At 34.9% G+C, this 20,356-nt stretch overlaps 1 protein-coding gene across 1 annotated transcript in view; it reads left to right on the forward strand.

The window, feature by feature from the left end:
- Window positions 1-20,356, forward strand: part of FSIP2 (fibrous sheath interacting protein 2) — a 129,320-nt gene that overhangs the window by 4,525 nt on the left and 104,439 nt on the right. The window contains exons 5-9 of the mRNA XM_037849900.1: window positions 553-692; window positions 1,805-1,946; window positions 2,309-2,419; window positions 11,234-11,318; window positions 13,555-13,641. Of these exons, the coding sequence (XP_037705828.1) occupies window positions 553-692; window positions 1,805-1,946; window positions 2,309-2,419; window positions 11,234-11,318; window positions 13,555-13,641 (565 nt within the window). The remainder of the gene's footprint in view (window positions 1-552; window positions 693-1,804; window positions 1,947-2,308; window positions 2,420-11,233; window positions 11,319-13,554; window positions 13,642-20,356) is intronic.

The following is a 20,356-nucleotide window of genomic DNA, read 5'->3' on the forward strand; positions in this document are numbered from 1 at the left end:
AGTGGAATGATTGCATTTAGAGTTAGCAGGTATAGACACTGTTTTCCTTTAGATTTATGATTCAGAGGTGTTTGAATTCATGTTTTAGTCTCAAGAGAGTTGGATAAAATTGAGAAAGGTATGGTTTGTATGTGTGTGCAAATTTATGTTCTGAGGTTAAGAGATTTGGATAAAAATGAGAGTGATTGCTATACTTTTAATTGTTCTATACTTCCCCCCCTTTTCTTCTTCTGTGTGACTAGAGAGTTTCTCTTCTTCTCCCATATTTTCATTTCATTTTTTCAGAACGGTGAGTAAAATACAATGAAAGATTTAACTTTTTTTTTTCTCAGAGAGAGATCTTTACTTTGGTTCAGTTGACTGGAATGGATGTAAAATAGATTTAAATGTAGTTAAACAGTCAAGTATAGGAATCTTACTAAATCCTAAATATAAAAAAGGTATATCAAAGGACAGTTTTATTTTTGGAAAATGTAAAAGACATTTTGTTTATATATATTTTATATAGATGTACACACACACACATACATATATACCTTTTTTTTTTTTAAGAAAATACTTGCAAAACAAGTAAATAAACTACAGGAAAACAACCAAAGCCCTGAAAGTTCTGATGTTGCTCAGTTCCAAAACTGGTTGTTACAGGATGGCACTCAATCTATGAAGGACCAGGAATGGTTAATAAGGCACAGGTAAGATTGAAATTAATGCATATTTTGTGTAAATCTTGTGGGCCCAGATAATTTGGAAAATACTAGAAAGAATTGAAGGCAAGATTTTAAAAAAAAGTAGTAGATACTATTTGACTCCCCTCTAGCCCTTTCTGCGAAGAGAAGGAAGGGAGACAAAGAGGTACAGGGATTGGAAACTTTGGTACCAAGGCTAGAAAGAGGAATTTCTGCCAGAGAAGTTAGGGCTTCTGGGAGCCCAAGAGGTAAGCCTGACTAATAACTGGAGGAAAAATCAGATCCAAAATTCTTTCCATAGTAGGAGAGGGAGAGAATGTGACTTTAGCGCATGCCTCAAACAATAGCATTTGCTGATGATTCATTTTTGAGGTCTGACCGTATTAGGTTTGAAGAAGTTAGTACAAGGTCAAAAAAGGAGGTTTAATATACCTTAATCTGATGATGTATAAATGTGTTATTTCCAAGAAACTGTAAGCTCATTCAGCTATTCCCCACACACATTCAAATGTTTCCATTCCCTGGCAAGCTCATTTCTTAGGGGATGAAGGATGAATTATTATTCTTTTTCTTCCTCCTTCACTGGGGTTGAGATGTAGAGCTCCATTGTAAGACTTTTATATTCCATGATATCATTTCATGATAGTGTCATAATATATACTGGGCCACCAGAGACTCAGACTACAAATAGGAGGTCTGTTCAAGAACTTGTAAATTACAGGGAACCTAGTACTCAATTTTTTCTCAAGATATTCACATCTACTGTTTTTTTCCCCCCAGTTTTGAAGCCATTGCTTCAGTTGATTTGTATCATAATCTACTAAGTTATTTGTACTTACTGTGACTTGATTTCAGTAACACTGCACCATATTTTACCATTGTCTTGGCCATGATAACAGATACTGGTATAGCAGGGGAGACCTGTATAATAAGTGAAGCATGATGAGTTGGTGGCTGACTTTTAAAGGTCCATGAACATGGCTGAGAGAAAAATGAAAATTCCTGTAGTTCAAGAAATAGAAAGGAAGCAGGGAGGTGGTTTGGGAATATCAAAACAGATTTGCCATCGTAAGGAAAATAACCCATTCATCATCACTAACATTTGCACTTTTATTTAGATACTTGGATATGATAAGTAGAGAATTAGAACAACTTGAATGCACAGCAGAGGAGCAACGCCTAATCCGGATGGATAGAGAAGAAAGACGACAGCGGGAACACACAAGAAGAAAACTTAGTCTTCGTAAAAAAATTGAAGAGGTGAGAGATAAATATAAAATATTGAGAGAAAAATTATGTACAGTTGGTTCATTTGTAAATTTTAGCTTCCCCATCATAGGGCTGGAAGTCATTTCAGGCATATAGAATTTACCCCCTTAATTTTTTATCACAGTTATAATTTATGTTATTACATAAAATAGTGAGCCTAATACCATGAACTATATAGATGAGCTAATTTCTGCTCTTTAAATAAAATAATTGTGCCTGCTTTCCTAATAGAAATGTATAGTGAGAAAAGCTCTTTCTAAAGCCAGTGTATGACTGTCAAGTATATGACTTGTTTGTTGGTGGTGGACAAAATACAAAAGTACTATTATGAGTAGAGTAACTGTTCTCTCTAGGAATGGAAGATGAAAGAGATGTTACTTCTAACAAAGATTGGAGAAGATGTTAAAAGAGAAGCTAGAATTGAGGAACAGCGGCGTAGAAGCAGAGAAGAGAATGACAGGAAGGTAAGATGAGATTTGACTTCTAACTTGACTGTTTGAGGAGAAGCTTTACTATGTTTTATTTTTCAAAGTGTATTTTGTGAGTTTACTATGGACCAGTTATCCCCAAACTGAAAGTTATGAAAATGTTACTTTCACTATAATATACGTAGTACTACCCTATCTATTATTTGATATAACTACTTTTGACTTACCGTCACACCCTAAACTGTTAGAAAAATAATGTAACTGGTTAAAGTTTCCTTGGAACTATAAATTCTCACCTGAAGTTCTCAATCTTTCCCTGCCAGTTAAATGACAGTCTTTAGCTTAATTTTTAAATATTGAATAATTTTTTGATGATTTAGAGTATAAAACAGTATAAAGAAAAGGAGAAGTCTCCTATAATCCCACCACCACCCTTTTAACTTTTTTGGTGTGTGTGTACACTTGCATAATATTTCTATGAATATTTATGAATAAACTCATCATTATTCCTTACAGGCTATATTGTAGACTGCTTTTTCACTTATAAAAATGAAATATAAAATTTCGTTGACAACTTTCCATGTCAACAAATATTGATTTAAAATTCTAAATCATTGTTTTAGGTATTTTATTGTTGACCAAACCTAAGAAAGATTTACCTAATTTGTTTTTATATTAATATATGCCCCTCTACGTATTTTTACCAAATTGGAAATTTAATTATGTATGATTATCTTTTATTCTATTAAGTGTACCTTTTGGAGTATTGTCAGAGGCTCATTGCTTATATGGTAGGCTCAACTTATTCCAACTAAGTAATTATCATTTTCTAATGTTCAAATTTCCATCACTTTTTTCAATGGGAGTCCCCTCCAAGTTGTCCTCTTCTTTCTGCAACATTGCTACCAGACATCTCTGAAATTATTTGCTTTTAGGAAGCGACAAACTGTCCCAGGTTTTTCTTGCTTTTTGCCTGATGCCAATTACTATTCAAGGAGGCCTGGTTAATTTTAGTGGATGCTAGTGTAGTAAATCAAAGTATAGGACTAGGAGTGTCCATTATGCAGGCTGCTTGGCCATGTTAATGTCAGAGCTAATTTGAATCATTGATGTTTCCAATTGACTTTTTCTAAATTTTTAGTCTTTTTGAGTCTTGTTTTAATATGATGTTTTCATCCCATTTGTTTATCAATATTAATTTTTTTCTTTCAGACTTGACATTATGTATATTCTCCCTTATACATAAATTACAGCTATTTAAAATCTTTAGTTTTTGGCCATACGACCCATAACATATTCTCTGTGAAATTTTATTCATCCCATCATTCTATTTTGGGCTTTGGGAGAAAAATATGGTTTACAAATACATAAGAATGCATAGGCACTGCAACCATTGGGACAAATAGTAATCACACATTTCTTCTTCCCTTCTGTTTTGTTTTTCTCTGCAAACTGCAGTATCAGGTGATCTTCTTCTGTCTAAATTTAGTTTTCTGTTTTTGTTAAACAGGTTTATGGAGATATAATTAACATAAAGAGCATTTATTTACATGTAGAATCCCGACATTTGTATGTATATGCAAAATCATCATTACAATCAGGAGTGTGTACTTACGCATCACTCCCAGACCTCAGAAATTTCATTTTTCTTTGTAATCCTATAACCAGTCCTCTCCTTCCCTCCCCCCACTGTTAGGCACCCTCTTATCTACATTCTGTCTATAAATGAGTTACATTTTCTAAAGTTTTGTATAAATGGAATCATACTATTTGTACTCTTATTTTTTGGATTCTTTTCAGCATAATTATTTTGAGTTTCATCCATGTTGCTGATTATGCCAAGTAGTTCATTCTTTTTATTTCTAAGAAGTATTTCATTGTATGGATATACTAAAATTTGTTTTTTCATCACTTTTTGATGGACATTTGGATTGTTACTAGTTTTTGGTTATCACAAATAAAGCCGCTACAAACATTCATGGAAAAGTCTTTGTATGTGCATATGTTCTTCGGTAAACATGTAGGAGTAGAATGACTGCATCATATGGTGGATGTTTTTTTAACTTTTTTTGCAAACTACCAAACTCTTTTCTGAAGTGGTTGTATCATTTAGTATTTTCACCAGCAGTGTGTGAGAGTTCCAGTTCCTGCACAGTCTTACACACTTGGTATGGTACAATCTATTTAATGTTAGCCATTCTGGTAGATGTGTAGTATTACCTCTTTGTGGTATTAATTTGCGTTTTCTTAAAGACTAATGGCATTTGAACATCTTTGTAAGTGATTATTTGCTTTATGGTTAACCTTAATGAAATACCTGTTCAAATATTTTGCCCATTTATTTTAATTGAATCATTTGCTTGCTTATTGCTTTTTGAGGGAATTCTTTATATATTCTGAATACAAGTCCTTTATTGGGTATGTGTTTGCAAATATTTTCTCCCAGTCTACAGCTTGTCTTTCCATTCTCTTAAAATTGTCTTTAAGAGTATACATCTTTTACTTTACCCAGTGTCTCAAAAATTTTCTTATGTGTTTTCTTCTATAAGTTTTATAGTTCTGGGTTTTAAATATGAGCTAACTTGAGTTCATTTTTATATGAGAGATGTGGATTGAAGTTAGTTTTTTAGCATATACATATGCAGTTTTTCCAGTATCATTTGTTGAAAAGATTATCCTTTCTACACTGAATTGCCTTTGCATCTTCGTCAAATATCAGTTGTGTGGGTCTATTTCTGGACTGTAGTCTGATTTTTGATCTGTTTTTTTTACTATACTGTCTTGATTATTATACCTTTAATAATCCCTGAAACCAGTAGTAATAGCCTTCCATGTTTGCTCTTCTATTTCACTGTTGTTTGGGCCAGTCTAACCCTTTTGTATTTTCATACGAATTTTAGAATCACACTTTTGATTTCTACTATATATATCCTACTGAATTTTTTAATAATTCAATTTTATTGAGATATATTCACATACCATGCAGTCATACAAAACAAAGCATACATTCAGTTGTTTACAGTACCATTATATAGTTGTGCATTCATCACCAAAATTAATTTTTGACATTTTCATTACCACACACACACACAAATAATAAGAATAAAAATTAAAGTGAAAAAGAACAATTAAAGGAAAAGAGAATGCTGGGTACCTTTTTTTTTTTCTTCCCCTATTTTTCTACTCATCCGTCCATACACTGGACAAAGGGGAGTGTGGTCCATATGGCTTTCCCAATCACATTGTCACCCCTCATAAGCTACCATTTTATACAGTCATATTCAAGATTCATGGGTTCTGGGTTGTAGTTTGATAGTTCCGGGTATTTACTGCTAGCTATTCTAATTCATTAGAACCTAAAAAGGGTTGTCTATATTGTGCGTAAGAGTGTCCACCAGAGTGACCTCTTGGCTCCTTTTGGAATCTCTCTGTCACTGTAGCTTATTTCATTTCCTTTCACATCCCCCTTTTGGTCAAGATGATGTTCTCCATCACACGACACTGGGTCCAGATTCCTCCCAGAGAATCATATGCCACGTTGCCATGGGTGTCAGATCCCACGTAGAGGGGTGGACAGTGATTTCATCTGCCAAGTTGGCTTAGCTAGAGTGAGAGAGGGCCACATCTGAGCAACAAAGAGGCATTCAGGAGGAGACACTTAAGCACAATTATAAGCCAGCCTAGCCTCTCCTTTGCAGTAACAGTCTTCCCAAGGGCAAGTCCCGTGATTGAGGGCTCATCCCATCAAACCACCAGTCCTCAATGTCTTTGAGCACATCAGCAACCGTTGAGGTGGGGAAGCCCAACATCCCATGCATTCTCCCCCAGCAATGTTCACATTAGTGGTAGCATATAGTATTTCTCTTTTTGTGCCTGGCTTATTGCACTCAGCGTTTTGTCTTCAAGGTTCATCCAAGTTGTCATATGTTTCACGATATCATTCCTTCTTACTGCTGCATAGTATTCCATGGTGTGTATATACCACATTTTATTTATCCACTCATCTGTTGAAGGACATCTGGGTTGTTTCCATCTCTTGGCAATTGTGAATAATGCTGCTATGAACACTGGCATGCAGATATCTGTTCGTGTCACTGCTTTCAGATCTTCTGGGTATATACCAAGAAGTGCAATCACTGGATCGAAGGGTAACTCTATATCTAGTTTTCTGAGGAACTGCCAGACTGACTTCCACAGTGGCTGTACCATTATACAGTCCCGCCAACAATGAATAAGAGTTCCAATTTCTCCACATCCTTTCCAGCATTTGTAGTTTCCTGTTTGTTTAATGGCAGCCATTCTAATTGGTGTGAGATGGTATCTCATTGTGGTCTTAATTTGCACCTCTCTAATAGCTAGTGAAGCTGGACATTTTTTCATGTGTTTTTTGGCCATTTGTATTTCCCCTTCAGAGAACTGTCTCTTCATATCTTTTGCCCATTTTATAATTGGGCTGTCTGTACTAGTTGTAGGATTTCTTTATATATGCAAGATATCAGTCTTTTGTCAGATACATGGTTTCCAAAAATTTTTTCCCATTGAGTTGGCTACCTCCTACTGATATTTTGATTGGAATTGTGTTGACTCTCTAGATCTGTTTGGGCACAACTGACCTTTTAACAATATTGAATTTTTTGACTCATGAACAAGATACGTCTTTGAGTTTATTTAGGTTACTTAATTACTCTTATCACTGTTATGTAGTTTACACTTCTTTTGGTGGATTCGTCCCTAGGTATTTCATAATTCTTATGCTATTGTAAATTGCATTTTTAATTTCAATTTCTGAACATCTGAGGTTAGTATCTAAAAATGTAATTGATTTTTGTGTTTCTTTTATCTTGTGTTACTAAAATCACTTATTAATTCTAGTAGCCTTTTGGTCTACAAGCTTTTTTTCTAGATTGCAATGGATATTCTACATAGATTATAATGTTATCTATGAATAAAGATAGTTTTTTTTTCTTCCTTTCCAATGTGGATGTCTTCTATTTCTCTTCTTGGCCTATTGCACTGCCTAGAACCACCAGTACAATGTTGAATAGAAGCAGTGAGAGTGAACACACTTTGCCTTGTTGCTGAACTCAAGAGGAAAGCAGCCAGTCTTTCATCATTAAGTATATTAACTGTAGGATTTTCATAGGTACCTTTTCATCATGTTGAAGAAATTCTCTCCAATTCCTAGTTTTCTAAAGATTTTCATCAAGAATGGATGCTGAATTTCTCAAGGTTTAAATGATTTTCCTGTCATAGCTTATTGTTATGGTGAATAATAGCAATTACTTTTTGAATATTAAACCAATTTTGAATGCATGGATTAATCTCACATGGCCTGATTGTGTTATCCTTTGTAAATATTATTGGATCAAATAGCTAAAATTTTTAGAATTTTGCATCTGTGTTCATGAGAGATTTTTGGGGTATAGTTTTCTTTTCTTACAACGTGTTTGCCAGATTTTGGTATCAGGATAATACTGGTCTCATATTATTTGTTGAGATTCCCCTGTCTTCACTTTTCTGGAAGAATTTGTTTAGGATTGGTATTTCTTTCTTAAATGAATTAGTGAAGCCCACTTCAGCCTCAAGTTTTCTTTGTGGGAAGGCTTTTAACTACATAATCAATTTTCTTAAGAAATATAGGTCTGTTTCCTTAATAGATAAAGGTCTACAGGACTACATTTGTTTATTTTTGAAAGAGCTTTGATAGATTGTGTATTTTAAGGATTTTATTCTAGTTTATCTAAATTGTGGAATTTGTTATTCTTTGAATATCTGTAGATTTTGTAGTGCTATCACCTATAATTCTTAGTATTGGTAATTTGTGATTTCTGTCATTATTCCTGATCAGTTTGGCTAGAGATTTTTTTTCTTTATACTGTTTTATCAAATTACCTGCTTTTAGTTTTAATGATCTGTTGGCTTTTTTGTTTTCTATTTCATTGATTTCTATTCTGATCTTTATTATATCCTGTTTCTTGTACTTACTTTGAGTTAACTATAAGCAATTCTTCTGATTCCTTAAATAGGAAGTCATTAAGTTGAGGCCTTTCTTCTTTTCTAATATAGGCATTTAATTCTATAAATTTCTCTCTCTAGTTCTGGTTTAGAAGAGCCCATAGATTTTCATATATTGTGTTTGCATTTTTATTCAATTCAACATACTTGAATTTCCTTTTTGATTTCTTCTTTGACATATTGATTACTTAGAAGTGTGTTAAGTAGTTCCCAAATATTTGGAGCTTTTCTGGAGATCTTTTATTGGTTTCAAATTTAATCCTATTATGGTCAGAGAACACACTAGCATATGACTTGAATCCTTTTAAACTTGTAATTTATTTTATGGTCCAAACTCTGATCATTTATATTAAATGTGTATGCTGTTGTGTTTATAAGTGCTTTATTACATCAAGTTAATTGATAGTGCTGTTCAAATTTTCTATATCCTTGCAGGATTTCTGCAGAAATTATTGAAATTTTTGAAATTAAAATTTTGAAATTCTTTCAGAATTTGAAATCTCTCAACTATTTTTGGATTTGTCTGTTTTCCTTACAGTATTTTATCAAGTTTTTATTTTATTTAAAGCTCAGTTATTAGGTGCAAAAATGGTTAGGATTTCATTCCTTCCTGGTGATTTGGCACCTTTATTGTTCGGAAAATGCCTTTTTGTCCCTGGTAATATTATTTGCTTTGAAATTACCTTTTGTAATATATAGTGGTTCTAGCTTTCTTTCAAACAGTTCAGCATGACATACCATTTTCTCTCTTTTGTTTTTTTAAACTAAAAAATAGTTTCAAAGTTATTAGGAATATGCAAAAATAATACAGAAATAATACATAGAACAGTAACATACTCCCCAGATTCCCAGATTTATCAAATCTTAGCATTTTGCCACATATACTGTATCATTTTCTCTCACCACTTTCTCTGTTTTCTAAACATTTAAGAGTATGTTGCATATGTCATGTTCATCTAGCACGTAACACTTCCATGTACATTTTCTGAGAACAGGATGCTTACTTATGTAACCACCTTAAGTATACCCATCAAGTGCAAGGAATTTAGCATTGACATAAAGCATATGGTCCATATTCCAATTTTTTTCATGTCTCAACAATTCCCTTGTGAGCATTTTCTCCTCTCCTTCCATTTACTTTTAACTTATCTGTATATTTATTTTCAAAGCCTCTTTCTTATAAGCACTTCTTATGTAGTTGAGTTTCACTTTATTTATCAAATCTGACAATCTCTACCTTTAACTGAGGTGTTTAGAGCATTTATATTTAATGTGATTATTAATATAGTGAGTTTTACGTCTGTCATTGTAATATTTGTTTTCTATTTGGCTTTTAAAGATGCTGTTCCACTGTCTTCTCTATTTTGCTTTCAATAAGAAATCTGCTATTTTTCTTAACTTTGTTTCTAGTTACCATAGCTTTTTTGGGTGGGGGGTGGGGGGAAACTTTCAAAAATATCTGTCACCAGTTTTGAGCAATTTGCTTATTATGTGCCTTCTTAGAGTTTACCTTATGTTTCTTATGTATGGGGTTTTTGCACTTCTTGGACCTGTGAATTTATAGCTTTTATCAAATTAGGAACATTTTAGTTATTATCAAATATTTCTTTGTACCCCTCTCCTCTCCTTCAGGGACTTCAGTTACATGTATGTTAGACCACTTGAAGTTGTCCAACATCTCCTTGATGCCCTTTTCATTTTTTTCCTCTCTCAGTGTTTCCTTTTGGATGGTTTGTGTTGCTGAATTCATGTTAATGATTCCCTTCTTCAGCAATATGTACTCTGTTATTAATGCTTCCAGTGTATTATTCTTCTCACATGTTAAAAATTTGACTCTGGTCCTTTTTATATCATGGTTCCATGTCTCTTCTTTACAGGTGTTTTAACCTGTTAATTCTAACATTTGTGTCATTTCTCGGTCAATTTTCAGTAATTCATCTCATCTTTATATGTGATACATTCCTACTTCTTTACATGGCTGATAGTCTTTGATCCCATGCCAGACATTGTGATTTTTACTTGTGAGGTGCTGAATATTTTCCTGTTCTTACAAATACTCTTTAGCCTTTTTCTTGGATGCAGTTAATTTATTTGGAAACAATTCTATCATTAGATCTTGTTTAGGGATAAATTATGCCCTACTATCTAGGCAAACCCATGTTAGTTCTTTACCCAATACTCTGTGACTATTTTCCAGTCTGGTTGGTGGGAATAGGCATGATTTCCAGCCCTAAGTAGGTTCAAGCACTGTTCTCTCATCCTTGAGGATGGTCATTTTGTGGCTTGTGTTGTTTCCTCAAATGCTTGTGCCAGTCTGTTCTCTGCCGAATATTTCATGGGCCACTCTTAGGATCTCTGAGGTTCGTTCTTGGTTCAGTTGTCTTCTTTCTGGTATATCTTGTATCAGTATTAGCCCTGATATTTACAAAGGGAAGTCACATTTTATGCAATATTTTGTGTTTTGTCTATGTTGGCCCTGGGTGACTTATAGCTGAGCCATTCAGGAACCCTGCAATTGAAGATGATTGAGAAATTGCTTAAGTTCACTAGGATAGCTATGGAATGAGACACCCAATCTGATCTAAAGCTGGACCAGTCTCCCAAAAGTATACAGTGAGATAAATTGCATCTAAGTGTTAAATATATTCTTCCTCTTGGTTGATTACAGATGGAAATTTACCCCTTACTATCCTCCCACATTTGAACTCAGTATAATCTTATAACTCATAAGACAGTAATTTATTTGTTTCTAATATACTGTTACATTTTAAATATCTGCTATGCATTTCTAAAAAGTAAATAATATTAACAAATACATGTTCTTTAATATTTTAGAAACAAGCCCTTCTAGAGAAAAAAATGGCTTATCATTTACAAAAAATGCAAGAGATTGGCTTTAATGGAGAAGAGATGGAAAAAAGTAAGTTTGTATAGAGAGGACAAATTGGACATATTGTGCATGTGAGAACACTAAAAGGCAATGTAGCTAAGTAGATGTTTACCTTTGTTTTTCTGTTTTGGAAGCTTTTGTAAAGCTCCTTAGTGTGCTTGTACTTGCTACCTGCTTTGTGCTAGGCTGTCCTAGGGATTTCCCCATTACAGCTCAAGTTGAAAAGTTGATATATATAAATTATAACAAAATAAAACAATCTTATGAAGTGATTCACTAAACAAGTTTGCGTGAACTGCAGCTCTAACCAAACTCCTTATACTTAGAATGATGTTGTTTTCTTCTACTGAAACTTTAAAAGGCTGTGTGTGGTAATTGCTGAGTTGCTCCTATGTTGCCAGCCAGTAACAAAAAGATAGTACTGGGGTAAAAAGGAAGAGGTACTGGGAAAAAAAGAAAGGGAAGAAGGAAAGGAGAAAGTAGAGAAGATGGGGGGCAGAGGGGGGAAGAGGAAGGAACAAAGGAAGCAATAAAAAGAAAAAGATGGAAGTTTAAAAGGAGGTATATAGACTTTGCTATGCCTAAACTCTATCAGCCTCCTTTTATTTACAATGAAATAAGAAAACCAAAGGTTTTCCCCCTGGTATTAATGAGAATTTCAGGGCCAGGATGCAAAAAATGTAGACTTGTTTGAACTATCTGTGACTATATAGTGTCAGAAAAAGTCATGATCATCTTCCCTGCAACTGTCACCATAGCAAGTTTCTCATATCTGTCCCCTCAATTCTATTTCTAGGGCAAGGCCTCCCTGTGTTACTCCAGTGAATTCCTAACTAGTCTTCCTTGGCTCTTATTTCTCCCTTCCTCAAATCCGTTTTGTACACTGTGCCTAATTAATACTTAAAAGTCTGTTTAGGTGGTTTCTTCTCCTGCCCCCAAAGCTTAAATATCCCCTTGAAGATCAGGCTACTTAGGTAGGAATTTATCCTAGTCCAGCCCCAGCCTAGCTTTTGAACTTTATTTCATGCTACATCCGTGGAGAATGCAACTGTCGTATAGGGTTGACATGCATACACTCTGGAGCCAGTCCAGACTGCTGAAGATCAAGTCCTGCTTTCATGTTTACTAGCCATGTGACCTTGGGCAAATTACTTAGCCTATCTGAGCCACAGATTCATCTTCTGAAAACAAAGATTATAGTCATATATAATTCCTAATAAGAGCCCAACAGTCCCTAACGAACGTAAGCACTCAATGTATTTCATGTTCCAGTCAAATTACGCTAACCATTCCTAAAAGAGTTTACCTTTCCCACTAATTTCCCTCTGTTTATGCCATTTCCTCACTCTAAAATAATCTCTTCACCATCTCTTATCAAATTCCTATCCTTCTTTAAGTCCCATCTCAAATAACATTCATGTTTCCTGAATGAACACAGTACCTACTTCATGCCTCAGATAAGAAATCACATTTTCAACCATGAACATCTATCTTCAACTGTTTACTTTGACATCTAATAGGAAAAAGGTTTCAATAGATATCTTAAACATTTGCTACCTCAAATTTGGAAGAAGTAGAATATAAATGAATTAATTTGTATTATCAAGGTGACAGAGAGTAATGATAACTATTTCACAAATGAAATTGAATTATACCACTATAGTAACATCATCTTCCGCCAAGTAGACAACTTCAGGAGAGGACAGAGAGAGGCAGAGAGATGAAGGAAACATCAGTCAGTGAGAAGACCTCACTTTTACATTCCACGTATCTAACGAAAATCCATTGAGCACACATGCAGGGAGGATCCTTTGCCCAACTAAGTGATTAGAAACAGGAATTATAATTAGCTCTATTACAAAGGGGGGAAGTTGTATATGGTTGCTTATGCCAAACTGTAAGATACATCTAAGAATTGTCATAGTCACTGTGGGCTGGTGATTCTCCATATCAGTCACTATGCTGGCATGCATGGACATATAGAGGAAAAGCCCTGCTCCAGTTGAGCAGGAGGTGGCTTTTGTCTTCTGCCAGAAAAAAATTCTGTCCCTCTAGGAACAGCTTTTAACTTGAGGGAATAATATTGCAAGGGTGATTTTCTTTCCTCCCATTTCATATCCCTACATCCTGTCTAATTTGTCTTCAAGATCCCACGTATAGAGTAACGTATGGCTCACCTGTTGGGCATAAAAATATAAATAGAATCTATTTGTATAATTCTGTCATCACCCTTATTAAAAATAAATGTTTTATTACATTTATTTAGCTGCTTCTCCAAAGAAGAAAAAGAAGACTTCTGATGAAAAGTTGGTTTATCCTACCAGTGATCAGAAAGCATATAGAGGAGGAAATGGTAATTGAATATTATAGATAATATGAAATATTATTTGAGGAAAGGTTGAGTTTGGTAGTAATCTTCTTTGCTTACCGTACAGATAAGTTCTCTGTCTTCTTTTGTTAAATGGCTGAGTTAGAGTGATGCTTTTACCAACAGTGATACAACCTGTTTTCTTCTGAATTTGACTGTCCAGTTGTTCATTTAGTGTTTTGAACTTCACATTATACTATCATTTTAGAAAAATTAGATGAAGGGTCTCTTGCTGTTAAGTGCATAATGCATGAAATTATATAATAATTTTTTAATGCTCAAGGTGATTTTAGAAAACTCTAAATAGGTCTAAAATTAAGTATATTAACTCCAGATGTACTCCAAACACTCTGAAACCTACTGAAAAGTCATTTTCTTTATTATTTTTTATCTTCTACTATGTCCCTTAATTTTTACCTTTGGAGCTTACATGGTTAGACCATGAGCCCAAAAGACAGCATAAAAATCCTGCAGATAATGTGGGAAAGCAAATGAATGTCAACCATGTAGAAATTTGAAAAAGGGATGGTATTCAGGAAAAAACATAATCAAAGCAAACTGGAGTCTATGGTCAACAGTAACATTGTTATATACCTCCATTAAATGTAACAAAGGGAATATGCCAATGCTAAATGTATATGAGAAGGGGATATAGGGAAGTAATACGGGATTCTTGGTAGTGGTGTTATTTGCTGTCCTTAGTAGTATATTGTATTGTATGACATGTTATTTTTCTTTTTATCATTTTTTCTTATTGCTAAAAAAAAAAAAAAAAAAAATTGTAGTAATCAGTATGTTCAAGTGCTGATTGTGGTGATAAATGTACAACTTTATGATGATACCATGAACAACTGATGTACACTGTGGATAAATGTATGGTATGTGAATATAACTCTATAAAATTGTAGGAAAATATATATATAGGAGTAAAAGTGTTGGAGAAAACATGGTGAGAGGGATGATGCCTCACCAATATGGACTAGCTACAATGTGTAAACTCAGAATTGAATCTTAGAACATAGCCTAACGTGGACACAATAATTGTAATAGTCCCTAGATTGTAAGCTCTTATAGCAGTTAACTCTATCCCTGAATTGTAAGGCCTATCTCTAAACTTTGAGATGCTTATCCCCTAGCGTATGTTGTCACAAACATTGGGACTGGCGGTTTGATGTGCTGAGCCCTCGAGCATGGGACTTGCCCTTATGAAGCTCATTACCACAAAGGAGAGTCTAAAGTTGTATGTAATGGTGCCTAAGAGTCTCCCCCTGAGTACCTCTTTGTTGCTCAGATGTGGCCCTCTCTCTCTCTAACTGAGCCATCTCGACAGGTGAACTCGCTGCCCTCCCCGCTACGTGGGACCCGACTCCCAGGGGTGTAAATCTCCCTGGCAACGCAGAGTATGACTCCCGGGGAAGAATGTGGACCCGGCATTGTGGGACTGAGAGTATCTTCTTGACCAAAAGGGGGATGCAAAATGAGACGAAATAGTTTCAGTGGCTGAGAGATTCCAAATGGAGTCGAGAGGTCACTCTGGTGGACATTCTTATGCACTATATAGATAACACCTCTTAGGCTTTAATGTATTGGAATAGCTAGAAGTAAATACCTGAAACTACCAAACTCCAACCCAGCAGTCTGGACTCCTGAAGACAATTATATAATAATGTAGATTACAAGGGATGACAGTGTGATTGTGAAGACCTTGTGGATCACACCCCCTTTATCTAGTGTATGGATGAGTGGAGGAATGGGGATAAAAACTAAAGGACAAACGGGGTGGGATGGGGGGATGATTTGGGTGTTTTTTTTCACTTTTATTTTTTATTCTTGTTCTGGTTCTTTCTGATGTAAGGAAAATGTTCAGAGATAGATTGTGGTGATGAACGCATACCTATGTTATCATACTGTGGACAGTGGATTGTATATCATGGATGATTGTATGGTGTGTGAATGTATTTCAATAAAACTGAATTTAATTAAAAAAAAATAAATGGAAAAAAAAATAAAAAAAAAAATCCTGCAGATAATATACTGTCAATAATATAAGAATGTCCAATAATTGAACAATACTTACCTCCTCCCACTATTAAATTTCCAGGGGAAAATTATTTATAAAAGTTAAATCCCTTTGTCCTTATCAATTCAAATCTAAAGAATATAAAGTTCAAAATTCTTATCTCCTTGCTTATGTAATGTGCTTAGTCTCTGTAAGACTTAGACCTCTCGGGAGCTGTCTTCATTCTCAGGCCTACTGAGGAAATGTTAATTTAACTGTAATCTTCATGGGTCCCATTTTTAAAGTCCAAAGTTTTTCCAACAATAAAGCATTACTACAGCATACATGATTATGTCAACACCAGCCCCACATATACTAAATGTTAAAAATAAAACTAAATTCTCAGTCTCTCAAGCAGTTATCCCAAATAATGCAATCTTCTAAAATTCAATCGTTTAATATAGCCCAGACTTGTGTTATGATTTGTCTTAGTTTCCCAGCTGTTATCACAAATACCAGGAAATGGGTTGGCTTAAACAACAGGAATTTATTGGCTCATGGTTTTGAGGCTAGGAGAAGTCCAAACTCAAGGTGTTGTCAAGGTAATACTTTTTTCCAGAAGACTGTGGTATGCTGGAACTGTCTACCAGCAATCCTTGGCCCTTGGCTTTTCTGTCAGTAATGCACATAACAGCCTCTCCTGTCTTCTCTTCCAGACTCCTTTGACTTCCAGCTTCTGGCTGCACTCTCTGTGGCTTCCTCTCTTTTTTCTGAATTTCATTCTTCTTATAAAGGACTCAAGTAATAGGATTAAGACCCCTCCTGATTGAGTAGGGCCACACCTTAACTGCAAGTAACCTCAACAAAAGGTCCTGTTTACAATGCATTCATACTCACAGGAAAGGACTGAGGTTAAGAACATACTTTTCTATGGTACATAGCTCCAGGCCACCACAAACTTATTTACAGAACACTGCTTTATTTGGGTAAAGAATTAATGAGGCAGTGAAACATGCCCAATGAAATTAAATATTCATTTGATTCCCTTGGTCATAGACAGGCATTGTATAGTCACATTCTCACAATAATTCTCACTTCCATAGAGGGAAAAGAGAAGAAGAGAGAAGGGTTGGAAAATAACATTTATCAAGTGTCATCTATAAGCCATTGTACACATCCTTCATATATGCTATTTCATCTTTTTAAATATTTACCATAATTATTTAAAATATATATTATTACCATTTTATGAATTAAGAAACTGAGATTCACAACCTATTGAGTTAAGAATTGGTAGAGTCAAATCTGAACTTAGGTTTATCTTGTACAAAAGGCTGTCCTTTGATTTTATTCAATGTGTTCAGTTTTTTGCATGAATAAGCACTTTCCGAGTTATGTTAAACTGTTTTTCAGGGTGGCTATTTTGCATTCCTATCAGCAATGTATGAGAGATCCATTTGCTATGCATCCTTGCCATCACTTGGTATTGTCAGTGTTTTTTTATTTTATCCACCCTCATAACATTGTAGTGGCTTCTCATCATGGTTTATTTTACATTTTGCATTATCGTAAAAGTTAATGATGATTAACTTCTTTTCATGTTCCTGTTTGCCTCTTGTAAATCTTGCTTAGTGAAGTGTCTGTTCAACCCTTTTGCCCATTTTTTTAAAATTGGGTTGATTTCTTACTGTTGAGTTTTTTAGATTTCTTTATATATCCTGGATACAAGGTCTTTTTTAGATATGTGATTTACAAATAATTTCCCCAGACTGTCCTTTGCCAGTATCACAGGATCTTGTTAATTGTAGCTTATTTTTAAGTGTTAAAATCAGGTAGGTATAATTCTGCAATTTCTATATTTCCTATTCACAGTTGTTACAGCTATTTTAATTCATTTGCCTTTCCATGTAAATTTTATAACCAGCTTATATATATCTACAAAAATCATGCTGAGGTTTTTGAATGAAATTACATTAAATCTACAGGTCAATTTGAAGAAAAAGATATCCTTCTTATACTGGGTCTTCCAACCCTTGGACACAGTATATCTTTGAATTTATTTAGGTCTTTTTTATGTCTTTCGTCAGTGTTTCATAGTTCTTAGCATACAGATCATGTATATGTTGTATTAGATTTATATGCAAGTACTTCATTTTCGTTGGCACTGCTGTATGTGGTATATTTCTTACTTTTGGTTTCCAATTTTTCATGGCTGGTATGTATAGGATTGATTTTAAATTGTTTTTACTGTCTTTTTGCATAGATTTTTTTAGTGTTTGTTCTAGCATTATGTTGTACATAGTTAACTTTTTACACCCTCCCATGAATCAGTATTTTACTTTTTAAAGTGGAGTGTAGAAGGCTTACCACCACATAGTTTCATTTACCCTACCCCCTTTTTTTTAATTCATTTTTATTGAGATATATTCACATACCATGCAGTCATACAAAAAAAGCGTACATTCAATTGTCTACAGTACCATTATGTAGTTGTGCATTCATCACCAAAATTAATTTTTGACATTTTCGTTACCGCACACACAAAAATAATAAGAATAAAAATTAAAGTGAAAAAGAACAAATAAAGGAAAAAAGAACACTGAGTACCTCCTTCTCCCCCCCCCCCCCCCCATTTTTCTACTCATCCATCCATAAACTAGACAAAGCGGAGTGTGGTCCATATGGCTTTCCCAATCCCATTGTCACCCCTCATAAGCTACCTTTTTATACAATCGTCTTCAAGATTCATGGGTTCTGGGTAGTTGTTTGATAGTTTCAGGTATTTACTGCTAGCTATTCCAATTCATTAGAACCTAAAAAGGGTTGTCTATATTGTGCGTAAGAGTGCCCACCAGAGTGACCTCTTGGCTCCTTTTGGAATCTCTCTGCCACTGAAGCTTATTTCATTTCTTTTCACATCCCCCTTTTAGTCAAGAAGATGTTCTCCATCCTACAAAGCTAAGTCCAGATTCCTCCCTGGGAGTCATATTCCATGTTGCCAGGGAGATTCACTCCCCTGGGTGTCAGATCCCACGTAGGGGGGGAGGACAGTGATTTCATCTGCCAAGTTGGCTTAGCTAGAGAGAAAGGGCCACATCTGAGCAACAAAGAGGTATTCACGAGGAGGCTCTTAGGCACAGTTATAGGGAGGCCTAGCCTCTCCTTTTCAGCAACAGTCTTCCCAAGGGCAAGTCCTGTGGTAGAGGGCTCAGCCCATCAAACTACCAGTCCCCTATGTCTGTGAGCACATCAACAACCATCAAGGTGTGGATGCCCAACACCCTTGCATTCTCCACCAGCTCCTCAAGGGGGATCTGCTTATTTTTTTTTCATTTTTTTTTTAATTAACTCCTTTTTTTTTAAATCAGCTATATAAAAATTTTTTTTTTAAAAAACATACAATAAAAGAAACATTTCAAACAAACCATAACAAGGGAGTAAGAAAAAGACAACTAACCTAAGGTAACTAATTTACTTCCAACATGTTCCTACTCTACCCCAAGAAAATAACCTAATATAGTAACATTTCTGTGAACTTGTTCCTACCATACCCATCAGAAATTAACAGACCACAGTTATTCCTGGGCATTCCCAGAACATTAAATTTGCCCACCGTAGCTTATCTGTTCTTATTGGGTTATCATTCCCCCTTCCTTAATTGCTCTTTATCACTAGTTCCCCTACATTCTATATTATAAACCATTTGTTTTACATTTTTCAAAGTTCACATTAGTGGTAGCATATAATATTTCTCTTTTTGTGCCTGGCTTATTTCGCTCAGCATTATGTCTTCAAGGTTCATCCATGTTGTCATATGTTTCACGACATTGTTCCTTCTTACAGCCACATAGTATTCCATCATGTGTATATACCACATTTTATTGATCCACTCATCTGTTGAAGAACATTTGGGTTGTTTCCATCTCTTGGCAATTGTGAATAATGCTGCTATAAACATTGGCATGCATATATCTGTTCGTGTACCTGCTTTCAGATCTTCCGGGTATATACCAAGAAGTGCAATCGCTGGATCGAAGGGTAACTCTATATCTAGGTTTCTAAGGAAGTGCCAGACTGACTTCCAGAGTGGCTGAACCATTATACAGTCCCACCAACAATGAATAAGAGTTCCAATTTCTCCACATCCTTTCCAGCATTTGTAGTTTCCTGTTTGTTTAATGGCAGCCATTCTAATAGGTGTGAGAAGGTATCTCATTGTGGTCTTAATTTGCATCTCTCTAATAGCTGGTGAAGCTGAACATTTTTCATGTGTTTCTTGGCCATTTGTATTTCCTCTTCAGAGAACTGTCTTTTCATGTCTTTTGCCTATTTTATAATTGGGCTGTCTGTACTATTGTCATTGATTTGCAGGATTTCTTTATATATGCAAGATATCAGTCTTTTGTCAGATACATGGTTTCCAAAAATTTTTTCCCATTGAGTTGGCTGCCTCTTCACCTCTTTTGGCAAATTCATTTGAGGTACAGAAACTTCTAAACTTGAGGAGTTCCCATTTATCTATTTTTTCTTTTGTTTAGCTTTTGTTTTGGGTGTAAAGTCTAGGAAGTGGCTGCCTCATACAAGGTCTTGAAGATGTTTCCCTCCATTATCTTCTAGGAGTTTTATGGTACTATCTTTTATATTGATATCTTGGATCTACTTTGAGTTAATTTTTGTGTAGGGTGTGAGGTAGGGGTCCTC

This window comes from Choloepus didactylus, chromosome 9 (genome assembly GCF_015220235.1).
Source record: "Choloepus didactylus isolate mChoDid1 chromosome 9, mChoDid1.pri, whole genome shotgun sequence".
NCBI classification, from domain to species: domain Eukaryota; kingdom Metazoa; phylum Chordata; class Mammalia; order Pilosa; family Megalonychidae; genus Choloepus; species Choloepus didactylus.